Source organism: Balaenoptera physalus, assembly GCF_965194825.1.
Source record: "Balaenoptera physalus genome assembly, chromosome: 7".
Lineage (NCBI taxonomy): Eukaryota > Metazoa > Chordata > Mammalia > Artiodactyla > Balaenopteridae > Balaenoptera > Balaenoptera physalus.
Genome location: NC_138886.1, coordinates 108326470 through 108341473, shown reverse-complemented (window position 1 = coordinate 108341473; position 15004 = coordinate 108326470). Strand labels below are relative to the sequence as shown.

Below are 15004 nucleotides of genomic sequence, written 5' to 3'. Positions count from 1 at the left end.
TTTGTCTTTCTCTGTCTGACTTACTTCACTTCGTATGATAATCTCCAGGTCCATCCACATTGCTGCAGATGTCACTATTTTGTTCCTTTTCATGGCTGGGTAATACTCCATTGTATATATTTACCACATCTTCTTTACCCATTCATGTGTTTTTAGACATTTAGGTTGCTTCCGTGTCTTGGCTATTGTAAACAGTGCTGCAATGAACATTGGAGTGAATGTATGCTTTCAAACCATGTTTTTCTCCAGATATATGCCCAGGAGTGGGATCGCTGGATCATACAGTAGCTCTATTTTTAGTTTTTTTAAGGAACCTCCATACTGTTCTCCATAGTGTCTGTACCAATTTACATTCCCACCAACAGTACAGAAGGATTCCTTTTTCTCCACACCCTCTCCAGCATTTATTGTTTGTAGATTTTTTAATGATGGCCATTCTTACTGGTGTGAGGTGATATCTCATTGTTTTTATTTGCATGTCTCTAATAATTAGCTATGTTGAGCATCTTTTCATGTGCCTTTAAGAGACCTTGTCTCTTATTTGATTAGAAGATCCAGGGGTGATATTTTGCATATCTCTATTGTGACATCAATCCATGGACTATCCGTGCACTCCTTTCTCTTAATTTAAATTTTATTGAAGTATAGTTGAATTATAATGTGTTAATTACAGCTGTATGGCAAGTGACTCAGTTATACATATATATACATTCTTTTTCATATTGTTTTCCATTATATTTTATCACTGGATATTGAATATACTTCCCTGTGCCATACAATAGGACATTATTGTTTATCCATTCTATATATACCAGTTTGTATCTGCTATTCCCAAACTCCCAATCCAACCCTCTCCCACTCCCCTCCCCCTTGGCCATGCACTCTTTATTATAGGAAATAAAGGCATCAGTGTGTTTAAGTCTAAGCAGATTAGAGAACCAATTCTAATCCATCATCCTTAAGATTCTGTTCTGCTAGAATCGCTCTCAGTACCAAAAATTTGTTTTAGTAAGAATTATCCAGAGAAAAAGAACCAATAGAGAGTGTATGTATAGATAGAGAACTATTTTCAAGAATTGCTCATGCAGTTGTGGAAGCTGGCAAGTCCAAAATCCAGAAATCGGCTAGCAGTCTGCTGAATATAGAACTTCATGGTTGACAAGTTGTTTTTTGTTTTTGGTTTTTTTTCCTTCAGCACTTTATATTTGTCCCTCCACTGCCTTCTGGCCTCTATTATTTCTAATGAGAAATCAACTAATAACCTTATTGAGAATCCCTTGTCCTTGTATGTGATGAATCATGTCTTACGTGCTGGGTTTGTGTTTTTTTTACTTTTTTCGATACTACTTCCCCAGGTTGGGAGTGGGGAATTTGCATGCCTGCTGCTTTCCTTACCTCCCTCTCTGGATTCAAACCCTGATCCCCCATCACCCATGGTCACCACTGTCCAGGCAGCTACTACCATCAAAAGTTGATAGGGCAGACATTTGAATGGGTCATGGCCCCCATGGGGCCTGCAATGGGCTGATGTTATCTAGAGTCACTGAAGCCGGCAGCACCGCCCTCACTGGGGCTAGTGGGGAGGCTGACCAGGTTGCTTTTGAGCTGATAAATGCATGCACCACCCCCAAGGGGGTCAGCACTCATTGGTATGTATTAGCTTTAGAATTACCACAGTTATCCAAGTAGGAGAGGAACGAGGGACCAAAGGAAAAAAATATATATTTATATATATTATATCAAAAAATATATCCTAGTTTGATATAGTCCCATTTGTTTATGCTTTTGTTTCCCTTGCCTGAGGAGATGTATCCAAAAAAATATTGCTAAGACTGATGTCAAAGAGTGAACTCCTGATGCTTTCTTCTGAAGGTTTTGTGGTTTCAGGTGTTACATTAAAGTCTTTAAACCATTTTGAATTTAAATTTTTATATGGTGTGAGAAGGTAGTCCAGTTTATATGTAGCCTTACAGTTTTCCCAACACCATTTATTGAAGAGGCGTGTTTGTTCCTATTGTATATTCTTGCCTCTTTTGTCATAGATTAATTGTCTATATAAGTGTGGGTTTATTTTTGGACTCTCTGTTTTATTCCATTGATCTATGTGTCTGTTTTTGTGCCAGTACCATACTGTTTTGATGGCTGTAGCTTTGTAGTGTAGTTTGAAATCAGGGAGTGTGATACCTCCAGCTTTGTTCTTTCTCAAAATTGTTTTGGCTATTTAGGGACTTTTGTGTTTCATTAAAAATTTTAGAATTATTTTTTCTATTTCTGTGAAAAATGTCACTGGTGTTTTGATAGGAATTGCATTGAATCTGTAGATTTCCTCAGGTAGTGTTGTCATTTTAACAATATTAATTCTTCCAACATATGACCATGGTATACCTTTCCATCTCTTTGTGTTGACTTCAGTTTCTTTCATCAGTGTCTTAGTTTTCCAAGTACATTTCATTTACCTCCTTACTTAGATTTATTCCTAGTTATTTTATTCTTTTTGATGCAATAGTAAATGGGATTGTTTTGTAATTTCTGATAGTTCATTGATAGTGTATAGAAACAACAGATTTCTCTATATTAATTGTGTATCCTGCAACTTTACAGAATTCATTGATGAGCTCTAGTAGTTTTTTGGTGATGTCTTCAGAATTTTCTATGTATAATATCATGTCATCGGCAAACAGTGACAGTTTTGCTTCTTCTCTTCCAATTTGGATGCCTTTTATTTCTTTTTCTTGTCTGATTGCTATGGCTAGAACTTCCAGTAGTACGTTGAATAAAAGAGGCAAGAGTGGTCATCTTTTTCTTGTTCCTGATCTTAGAGGAAATGCTTTCAGCTTTTCACCATTGAGTATGATGGTAGTTGTGGGCTTGTCGTATATGGCCTTTACAATATTGAGGTGTGTACCCTCTATATCCACTTTGTTGAGAGTTTGTATCATATATGGATGTTGAATTGTGTCAAAAGCTTTTTCTGCCTCGATTGAGATGGTTTTTATTCTTCAGTTTGCTAATGTGGTGTATTACGTCATGTATTGAACCATCTTTGCATCCTTGGGATAAATCTCAATTGATCATGGTGTATGATCCTTTGAATGTATTGTTGGATTTGGTTTGCTTATATTTTACCGAGGATTTTTGCATCTATGTTCATCAGTGATATTGGACTGTAATTTTTCCCATACATTTGTCTGGTTTTTGTATCAGGGTGATGCTGGCCTCACAGTACGAGTTCAGAAGTATTTCTTCCTCTGCAATTTTTTGGAATAGTTTGAGAAGGATGAGTGTTAACTCTTCTCTAAATGTTTGGTAGAATTCCCCTGTGAAGCTATCTGGTCCTGGAATTTTGTTTGCTGGAATTTTTAAATTATTGATTTAATTTCATTACTGGTAATTGGTCTCTTCAAAATTTCTATTTCTGTCTGATTCAGTCTTGAGAGATTGGACATTTCTAGGATTTTTTCTATTTTTTTAAAGGTTTTTCTATTTTATTGCTGTATAATTGTTTGTTGTAATCTCTTATGATCTTTTGTATTTCTGTGGTGTCAGTTGTACCTTTTCCTTTTTCATTCCTGATTTTATAGATTTGGGCCCTTTCTCTTTTTTTCTTAATGCGTTTGGCTAAAGGTTTATCAACTTTGTTTATCTTTTCAAAGAACCAGCTCTTAGTTTCATTGATTTTTTTCTATTGTTTTTAAAATCTCTATTACATTTATTTCTGATCTGATCTTCATGATTTCTTTCCTTCTACTAACTTTGGGTTTTGTTTGTTCTTTTTCTACCTCCTTTAGGTGTAAGGTTAGATTATTTGAGATTTTTCTTGTTTCCTGAGGTGAGATTGAAATGCTATAAACTTCCCTCTTAGAACTGCTTTTGCTGCATCCCATACATTTTGGGTCATTGTGTTTTCATTTTCATTTGTCTCCAGGTATTTTTTAATTTCCTCTTTGATTTCTTCAGTGATCTGTTGCTTGCTTAGTATTGTATTATTTATCCTCACTTTGTTTGTGTTTTTTGCAGTTTTTTTTCTTGTAGCTGATTTCTGGTCTCATAGCATTGTGATAGGAAAGGGTGATTGATAAAATGTCAATTTTCGTAAATTTACCAAGACTTGTTTTGTGGCTAGCATGTGATCTATCCTGGAGAATGTTCCATGTGCACTTGAAAAGAATGTGTATTCTGTTGCTTTTGGATGGAATGTTCTATATATATATATGTTAGATGGGATCTAATGTATCATTTAAGGTCAGTGTTTCCTTATTGATTTTGTGTCTGGATGATCTGTCCATTGATGTAAGTGGGGTGTTAAAATCCCCTACTAAATTTGTTACTGCCATTTTCTCCTTTTGTGTCTGTTAATATTTGCCTTATATATTTAGATGCTCCTATGTTGAGTGCATATATATTTATAATTGTTATATCATCCTCTTGGATTGATCCTTTGATCATTATATAATGTCCTTCTTTGTCTCTTATAACAGTCTTTGTTTTAAAGCCTATTTTGTCTGATATTAATATTGCTACCCTGGCTTTCTTTTCTTTTCCATTTGCATGGAATACCTTTTCTCAGCCCCTCACTTTCAGTGTGAATGTCTTTAGTGCTGAAGTGAGTCTCTTGTAAGCAGCAGATTGGAGCATTTAGTCCATTTACATTTAAAGTACTTACCAATAGATATGTATGCATTGACATTTTGTTAATTGTTTTGGGGTTGTTTTGTAGTTTTTTGTTCCTTTTTTCTTCTTTTCCTCTCTTCCCTGTGATTTGATGACTATCTTCAGTGTTTTGTTTGGATTACTTTCCCTTTGTGTGCGTATCTAACACAAATTTTTGAAATATGGTTACCATGAGGCTTATATATAGCAATCTGTGTGTGTGTGTGTGTGTGTGTGTGTATGATTAAGTTGCTGCTCTCTTAAATTTGAACACAGTTTAACAACAGTGCAACTGTATTTTTACTCCCCAACCCCCAATCTTTACTTTTTTTGACATCATATTTTACATCTTTTTGTTTTGTGTATCTCTTAACTACTTATGGTGGATATAGATGATTTTACTTCTTTTGTCTTTTAGCCTTCCTACTGGTTTTATAAGTAGATTTACAACCTTTACTGTATATTTGCCTTTACCAATTAGCTTTTTACTTTCATAACTTTCCTGTTTCTAGTTGTGGTCTTTTCTATTATGCTGAGAGAAGTCCCATTAACATTTCTTGTAAAACTGGTTTGGAGGTGCTGAAGTCATTTAACTTTTGCTTGTCTGTAAAACTTTTGATATCTCCTTCAAATCTGAATGATAGCCTTGACAAGTAGAGTTTTCTTCATTGTAGTTTTTTCCCCTTTATCACTTTAAATGTATTGTGCCACTCCTTTCTGCCCTACAGAGTTTCTGCTGAAGAGTCAGTTGATGGTCTTATGGGAGTTCCCTTGTGTGTAACTTGTTGCTTTTCCCTTGCTGCTTTTAATATTCTCTATCTTTAATTTTTGCCATTTTAATTTCAGTGTGTCTTGGTGTGGTTCTCTTTGCATTTATCCTGTTTGGGACCCTCTGTGCTTCCTGAACCAGGATGTCTGTTTCCTTTCCCAGGTTAGGGAAATTTTCAGCTATTATGACTTCAAATATGTTCTCTGTACCTTTTCCTCTTTCTATTCTCCTTCTGAGACCCCTATAATGTGAATTTAGTATACTTGACGTTGTCCAAGGTTTCTTAAAATGTCCTGTATTTTTAAATTCTTTTCTATTTTTTGTGCAACTTGAGTGATTTCTACTACTCTGTTTTCCAGTTCACTGATCCATTCCTCTGTATCATCTAATCTATTGTTGATTCCTTCTAATATATTTTTTATTTCAGTTATTATATTCTTCAGCTCTGTTTGGTTCTTCTTTATATTTTCTAACTCTTTGTTAAATCTCACTGTGTCCATTCATTCTTCTCCCGAGTTCTTTTACCATCTTTGTGATCATTACCTTGAACTCTTTATTGGGTAGGTTGCTTATCTCTATTTTCACTTAATTATTCTGGGGTTTTATCTTGGTCCTTCACTTGGAACATATTCCTCAGTCACCTCATTTTACTAATTCGCTGTTTTTATTTCTATATATTTGTATGTTGGTTACATTTCCCAATCTTGGAGAAGATTTTGTAGGAGATGTCCTATGTCCCAGCAGCACACTCTCCTTTCATCACTGGAGCTACATGCTCTAGGGGTGCCCCCATGTGTGCTGTGTGGGCCCTTCTGTTGTGGCAGGCTGACTACTATGGGTGGGCTGCTAGTCCCTGCCTAATGTGGTGTCTGCTTGCCACTGGTGGGCAGGGCTGGGACACAAGGTGGCTGGCTGTGGAGCCCCAGGAAGTCCAGGGCTAGTTCTGGCCCACTGGCGGCTGGAGCAAGGTCCCAGGGTGGCTGGTTGTGGGACCAGGGGTCCCAGAGTTAGTGTCACCTGCTGAGAAGTGGGACCAGTTCCTGACATGGCTAGCTACAGCGTCTGGGGTGTCCCAAAGCTGGTGTCAGCCCACTGGTGAGTGGGGCTGGATCCCAGAGAGTGTGGCTGAGGGGCCTAAGATGTCTCAGAGCTGATGTCAGCCTGCTGGTGGGCAGGGCTGGGGCCCAGGTGTTCACAGGGCTAGTGCCAGCCCACTGATGGGCAGAGGTCATTCCTGGGGCCTTTGGCTGCAGGTTCTCATTCCTTGCTAGACTCAATTCTAGCTACCCTCTTGAAAAACTGATCCAGTGATGTCTGGGTAGTAGCTTTTTTTTTTTCTCATCAGAGATGACACAGTAGTGCTGGATTGCACTCTGAGTGGCTGCTGCAGCCTTTGTGTACCAATCTACGTTCAGATCGTGTGCCTCAAAAACTAACAGTGAATCCTCAAATGAAGAAAATCCCCTTGCCATTTCCTGCATCATGAAACTCTTTGGTTCTTCAGTTACTTCTTCTTCCTCTTGTTGCTCCACTCTCTCAATTATTTTCACTTTTCTTTCCATCATTATCGCTTGGCACTTCTTATTACCAGATACATCACTGCTGCTTTTACGCTTGCTTCCGGACATCCTGGGCTTGAAATAAAGATACTGTACTACTGCATTCTATACAGTACTGTACAATAAAGTACACAAAAGCACAACCACTTGTAGAGGATGCACGCACATGACAATGTATGCCAAACACGTGAACTTACTTATGTGATTGGACATGCAAAAGCATGTTCATATCTTTGAAAGTTCGCAACTTGAATGTTCGTATGTAGGGGACTTTCTGTACATCAAAATTTAAAACTGTGCATCAAAGGAAACAATCAATAGAATGTGAGAAGATATTTGTGAATCAAATAAATAATAACAGTTTAATACCTACAATATATAAATCAATCCTACAACTCAAGAACAAAAAGACAAACATCCCAATTTAAAGATGGGCAAAGGACTTAACTAGACATTTCTCCACAGATGATATACAAATGGCCAACAAGCATATGGGAAGATGCTCAACATCATTAATCATAAGAGAAATGCAAATTAAAACCACAGTGAGTTATCACCTCATACCAATTTGATGGTTACTATCACAAAACAGAAAATAATGTGTTGGTGAGGATGTGGACAATTGCAATCCTTGTACACTGTTGGTGAGATTGTGAAAATGGTGCATCTGTTGTGGAAAACAGTATGGTGGCTCCTCAAAATATTAAAAAATAGAAATACCATATGATCCAGCAATCCTGCTCCTGGGTATATATCTAAAAAAATAAAAAATGAGGTCTCAAAGAGATATTAGTACACCCAAGTTCATAGCAATATTCATCATAGCCAAGAAGTGGAAGAAGCCCAAGTGTCCATTCATGGATGAATAAATAAACTAAATGTTTTATATACATGCAATGGAATATTATTCAGCCTGAAAAAAGGATGAAATTCTGGCACATGTTACAACGTGGATGAACCTCAGAAACGTTGTGCTATGTGAAATAAGCCAAAAACAATTTTTGTATGATTCGGGACATACGTTCCCAGGCAGCAACAGCTCCTGCAAGGTCTCATCTCAGTGCCTGGAGAATGCCTCTGTATTCCAAGGCACAAAGACACACTTTCTTTGGATCTTTCTTTGACTCTTTACATACAGGACCCATTTTTCCTTCCATTTTGTTGGAGGATGGCATGAACTTTAACTGAAGGCTTGTCTGTGATTGTCATATTACTTCTGATCTTGTTTGTGTCTTCCACTGACCTGGAACTCATTGAGGACAGGGATTAAGACTTTCTTCTGTGACTCTCTAGGGACCTGATGGTGCTGTCCAATTTAGTAGTCACTAGGTCCATGTGACTATTGAACACTTGAAATATGGCTACTCCAAATAGTGAGTGATGTAAGGGAGAAATAATCCTTGGATTCTAAGACATACTTTGAAAAACTAATGTAAAATATTTGAATGTTTTATGTTTATTACATCTTTAAGTGATATTATTTTGAATATATTGATTAAAATGCATTATTAAAATTAATTTGAGTTGTTTCCTTCTGCTCTTTTAACGTGGCTCCTATAATATTTGAATTTCATATTGACTTGTAATAAATTTATGTTGCAATGTTAGTCAAGGGTATATAGTAGATGCAGAATTGATGAACTGGCTGATGCCAGGTAAAATGAATTTCCCCATTTGGATTCTGGCGATGGCCAAAAGAGGAGTCCCCCAGTCACCACTGCCAGCCCCTGGGAATCCTGTCGGGATTCATTCACCAGATTTTCTCTCCCTTCCTAGGATACCATGTATCAGAAGGTGGAAAAAACTGTGTATCCTGTACAAATGGAGTGGACTTTACTAATCACTGGAATATGCTCCCTTCCTGCTTACCATGTACAATCTGTAAATCAGGTACAGAACATGTGGACCCATAACAAGTGCAGGCATGATGAGGTGGGAATTGTATCCAATATGGAATCAGGACATCTGGATTCCAATTCCAGTCCTTCTTGGGCTTCATCATACCCTGTTTTATGACTATGTCTTAGGTCAATACAAAAAATAGAAATTATTTTTATAATGCATGCCACATAGTATGTAAATCTTTTAAATCATCAGATGAAAGTGGTGGGAAAGTAATCTGTCCTTTCATGGGGGAGAGGGATGGGATCTGTATAGTTACAGCATAAGAAAAGGCCTGGCCAAGTGGAAAAGTGCTAGGTTTGAGCTTTGACGTGGGTCTAGTCCTGGGCCAGGCCCCTCTTAGCCTGTGCTCTGTGCTCCTGGCAGAGACTTGGCCTCTTTCAGCCTTTACAACTTAGGGCCCCTCCATCTCTCCAGCAGGGCTAGGTTTTGGGAAGTCACCCAAGGGTTCCTCTCCATCCAGGGTCTCTCAGATTATACCCGGCCCTTCCTACTGACCCTGTGAGCTAAAAGATTTCCCTCCTTGTCCTAATGCATTAAATAATGAATCATGGTCCTTTTCTCATACCTCTGAGTATCGGTGACAGGTGAACAGGGGCTGTCCTTTATGTGCCCCACATGTGTTGCTGCAGAATTTGACCCCCAAAGCTACAGTGAACTGAGGAGAGCTGAGTGGGTGGGTTTTTGGTTGGTGAAGAAGGGTTGAAGGTCATGCGAGGGAAACATATCCCCAAACCTTATCCTTTGTCTTCAGGTGAAGAAGAGAGGACCCCTTGCACGGTGACTAAGGACACACAGTGTCAGTGCAAACCTGGAACTTTCCATGAAGAAGACTCACCTGAGTTCTGCCAGAAGTGCAGCACTGGGTGAGACGTGGGAGCCTAGGTGGTTCCCAACAGCTCATCCATGATGCAGTCAATAGAAGTTTTCATTTCTTTTAAAAAGATATCAGAGGGGAAAAAATGAGTAGAATGCAGCCGGGGTTATATTCATCTTTATAACAATTCAGTCATAAAATGGAATTTTTAATATTTTTTTATACAGGAAAGGGCCCATGAACACAAAAGTGCCCACAGCCAAGTCATAATAAGATTGAGCATTTAGCTCCTTCAAGGTTCCCATAAAACCCAAGCCAACTCAGCTGGCCTCACATCCAGCCCTTGTTCCCCAATAAGATCTGAATCTTTCCTATTTGGGGATTTAGAGGCCAATAGTAATTAGCTCTTCTCTGATGCTCCAGTGCTGGCTGCGATTGGTAGGAAGAGTCAACACGTGGAGGACAAGAGGGTCCTTGTGTTAAAGCTTGACTGGAGGATGAGGCTTGGCTTGTGCCCAAACCCTTCTGACCCTTGACTTGGATGAGATGCCCCCTCCCAGGGGCCCAGCTCCTGAAAGGGCAGCTCTGAACACTCAGCAGGAGCCCTGGGGCCTGAAGTGCACAAGCCCAGATCCTTCTCCCACCCGACAAGGGGTAGTGAGGGGACCCAGCCCTGCAGACAGGACAAGCCTGTCCCTCCTGCACCGTCTTGTCAGGGAACCCCAGGTGGGAGTTTTCTCTCTCTTTCTCCTCATCCGGCCAGCTTTCCCTGACGGATCCCCTCCATGTCCTCCCTGTGTCTGTACCCAGGTGCCCTGATGGGATGGTCGTGGCCACGCCCTGTAGCCCCTTCAGCAACCTCAAATGTGTGGACCGAAAATCAGATACCCAGGCCAGTGGGGAGGCCCTGGTTCCTGGAAAGACAGTGACCATGAGCCGGAGACTGCCCACCACTCCCTCTCCCTCCTCAGGCGCTTCACAGCTGATGATCGGAATGGTAGCTGTTGGTGTCCTCCTGCTGCTGGTGCCAATCGCATATGTTTTCTGGCGGTTCTTCATTAGAAGTGAGGTTCTGGGAGGGAAGGGGGAGGCGCTGGCCCCCCTCCGTCTCCCCACTCCTCCGGTTCCTCCTGGCCCAGCTCTGATCTTGTTCCCCGGGATCCCCCTCCACCTCCCACCTCACCTGCTCCTACGAAGCCGGGATCACATCCGTCCCCCATCTCAGCTGACGGTCGCCTCTCCCCCCTGGCCAAGTCCGGTGTAGCGGGGGGCAGGGTCAGTTCTTAATGTCTTCAGGACCCCCAGTCGGGGCAGAGAGGTGGTCAGCACCTTGACTGGGTGACAAGAGTCAGGAGGAGAGGGTCGTTCAGCAGAACCCCACAGAGATTTTAGATGGGTTTCATTTTATTTCATTATCCCCCTTCTCTTCTCCCTCCCCGAGGGTTCTCCAGACTTGGAATGGCCCGCTCCCTGTCACCAGGCCCAGAGCTCCTTGTTCAGTATCTGAGCCCCCAGCCCACACCCTGTCCCTGGCACTGTCCCTGGGGAGGGAGGTGCTGCAAGAGGGCCCTCCACACTGCTCAGGTGGATGCCTCTTCTCTTCTAGGTCGTGGTGTGGACCCTAAGTGCATGGACAAAGTGAGTTGGTTTCTCCAGGACCTGGTGGCATCAGGCCCTCAGCAACTGATTGGCCCTGGGTGGACACGGTCCCCAGTTTGTCCTATACTGTTGTCCCTGGCTCTCTCAAGTGGCCTAGGAGCTCTGGGCTGACTGTAGGAGAGCAACTGGCCTGTTGAGAGCAGCCCTAAGGCTGGTTGGCAGTGCTAACCCTGTCCCTCTTACTGCTTGTGAGGCGCCCTCACCCCATAACCCTGGATGCACCCTGGGGCATGGAGGGTGTCAGGAAGGGGTGCTGAACCCCCCTTAGCACAGCACTAGGGTCCTGGTGCCATCAGCAGGGCCATGGATGTGCTGAGTCTGTGCCTACCTTGTGGGGGGACAAATGGGAGTAGGTGGGGAGGCAGAACCCACCGTGTTCCCCCAGACGCTGCAGGGATCTGTGGGTATGGACTCCTGAGTCAGCTCCTTGCCTTCCCAAGGTCTTTTTCTGGTGCTCATGTCCCCCAAGAGGTCCTGGGGCTCTGGACAATGCCCACAACAACATGCTGATCAACAGAGATTCGCTGTCCATTCTGGTGGCCAAGAAGGACCTAGAAGACCAGGAGCAGGACAAGCTGACAGGTGTCATGGTACAGTCTACGGAGGAAGCAAAACATTTACTGGTGAGTCTGTGGTGGTCTTTCTTCTTGCCCAGGACTGCAGTAGAAACAGGGAAAGACCAATGTTGGTCAGGTCTCCTGTCCCATGGGGAAGTGGTGATAGCGGGAAATCAGGGTCCTGAAGGGGAAAGGGACCTGCTACCCTGATATGGTAGACTGTCAGCTCTATGCAATGTTACGCTATTTATTATCTGTCCAGTTCTCACTGTTTCCTCAGTCTAGAACAAGGAGGCATAGAGTGGGCACTCCCATATTTGTTGAATGATTGAATGAAGGCTGCATAATATTCCACTGCATAGTTGTAAAATAATATAATAAGCCATTCCTCGTAATAATAGGAATATCAAATTCATTACAAAATTATTATTACACTGAACATACATGAAAATAAATCTTTGTCCAGATAGCTGATCATATTTGTATAGTGGCTTCTTAGAAGAAGTAGAATTTTGGGGTCAACTTGTAGAAGTGCTTTTCTACTGTCTACACACACATGCACATCTGGTTTGGGTTCATATCTGTTCATCAGTTTTGACATTGAGTAGTCAACCTGTGCAAACATTTCTCATTCTTTGTAAGGTTGGAAAGTCATTCCCCACAACATAAGATGAAATTCTTTAATTTCTTAGAGTTTTAAAATTTAATGATGATTTTTAGCATATAACAATTTTACCTAACTGGAATTTATTTTGTGACATGATATGATGTGAGGAGCTCCCTGAATTCTGAGTCACTGTCTCCTTCCTATAACCCTATTTAGCAACTGCTTCTCCCATTTCCCTCTGCTTTTGGCCTCTCCTTTATCACATGCGAAATATTTACATGGACAATGATCTCTTTCCATCTAGAGTGTTCTTTTTGGGGTTTTTTCCTGCATTGACAGTTGACCCTTGAACGAAGCTGGGGATAGGGACACAGACCCTCCAAAATCCACATGTCCGTGGCTCTGCATACTCAGATTCAACCAACTATGTATCATATAGTACTGTAGTGCACATATAGTGAAAAAAATCCACATGTAAATGGACTTGTGCAGTTCAAGCCCATGTTGTTCAAGGGTCAACTATATACTGTATTCTTTTTAAAGAGAAAGTATAAAAGGAAGCAAACAAACAAAAAAGACAAATAATCCCCCATCCTGATTAATCACTTTTCACATTTTTTCACAGTAGTTAATACATATCCACAGTGAGAAAATTTAAACAGTATAGAAAGTTTCTCAGTGAGTCATGAAAGCCTCATCCTGTAATCTTTCTCCAGCCACTTAGTTCTTTTTATTTCACGTAACTGTGAGGGATAATTTTCTGTGATTCTTTGCTGAAATCGTTATGCATATGTCATCTATATACTTTACCAATGAAACTGTTTAATATGTTTTAATATCTGAGAGAGCAATACCTCTTACTTTTTCAAAATTTATTGTTTACCCAGATAAAATTTAGAATTATTTTATAAGATATCCTCCACGCCTAAAAAAATTATTGAAATATTTTGTATTACCTTAAATTCATAAATTAATCTAGGAAGAATTAAGATCTTGTTAATATTCAATATTGTTCTTATCAAAGAAGATAACATTGAGAGATTAAACATAATGGTGGAGTAGAAAGACCCTGAGCTCACCTCCTCTCACAGGCACACCAAAATTATAACTATTATAACTATTTACAGAGGAACTCTTGGTGAGAAATACCAGAATCTACCAGAAAATAGCTTCTACAACTAATGATATAAAGAAGGAACCACAAGATGGCTGAGACATAGTACATAGTACAGTAAAAACCCGTATTGCTGGGTGATCAACCCACAATTGGGAGGCTAATTACATTTGCAGAGGTTCTCCCCAAGGAGCAAGGAATCTGAGCCCCACATCAGGCTCCCCAGACCAGGAGTTCTGCACCAGGAAGACAAGCCCCTAGAACATTTGGCTTTAAGGCCAGTGGGGCTTACTTTCAGGAGACCCAGAGGGCTGTGGGATATAGAAACTGCCTCTTAAAGGGTGCACATAAAATCTCACAACCACTGGGACCCAGGGAAGAGCAGAAAGAAGTCTGGGTCAGACCTACCTGCTGATTTTGGAGAGTCCCGGGGAGGCAAGAGGCAACTGGATCTCATCCTGGGGACACTGACACTGCTGGTAGCAATTTGGGGGAGTTCATTCTACCATGCGGACGCTGGTGCTGGCAAGCACCATTTTGGAATTCTCCCTCTAGCTTATTAGCCTTGGGATCCAGCCCTACCCCCACCCACCAGCCTATAGGCACCAGCACTTGGATGCCTCAGGCCAAGCACCTAGGCAAGCAGGGACCCAGCCCCACCCACCAGCAGGCAGCCTGACTTAAGACCACCTGAGCCCACAGCTGCCCCTGGACATCCTTGTCCACCAGTGGGCCCAGGACCCAGCCCCGCACACCAGTGTGCAGGCACTAGTCCCAGGAAATCATACGGCCCTGAAGCCAGAGACCCAGCTCCACCCACCAGTGGGCAGACACCAGCCCCAGGATCTACTGGTCACCAGCCCCAGGAACATTGCAGCCCCTCAGCTGCCTTGTCAGGACCCAGCCAACACATCAGCCGGCTGGCATCAGCTCTGGGACCCTGCTGGGCTCCAGCCATGCACAACAGCAGGCCAACTATAGGCCAAGGGGACACCTTGAGCCCCTCAGCCAGTGGCCCCAGGATCCAATCCCATCCACTAGTGGGCTGACACCAGCTTTGGGACACCCATAGCCCTGCATCCAGAGATCTCAGGATCTGGTTCTGCATACCAGTGACTGGCAGTAGCCCTGATAACCCCTGAGGGGGACCACATCAACATACATGTAATTAAAATAGCAAAAATTAAAGATAAAGAGAGAATATTAAAAGCAACAAGGGAAAAACAACAAGAAACATACAAGGGAACTCCCATAAGGCCATGAGCTGACTTTTCAGCAGAAACTGCAGGCCAGAGGGAGTGGCACAATATATTTAAACTGTTGAAAGGGAAAAACCTACAACCAAGAATACTCTAACCGGCAAGTCTCTC

The 15004-nt window shown here is 41.7% G+C and overlaps 1 protein-coding gene across 1 annotated transcript in view; it reads left to right on the top strand.

The window, feature by feature from the left end:
• The window catches only part of LOC309664854 (tumor necrosis factor receptor superfamily member 10B-like), a 41223-nt gene that overhangs the window by 15991 nt on the left and 10228 nt on the right, over positions 1 to 15004 (top strand). Inside the window, exons 3-7 of the mRNA XM_082470761.1 lie at positions 8755 to 8868; positions 9635 to 9746; positions 10508 to 10761; positions 11304 to 11335; positions 11797 to 11979. Coding sequence (XP_082326887.1) covers positions 8755 to 8868; positions 9635 to 9746; positions 10508 to 10761; positions 11304 to 11335; positions 11797 to 11979 — 695 coding nt within the window. The remainder of the gene's footprint in view (positions 1 to 8754; positions 8869 to 9634; positions 9747 to 10507; positions 10762 to 11303; positions 11336 to 11796; positions 11980 to 15004) is intronic.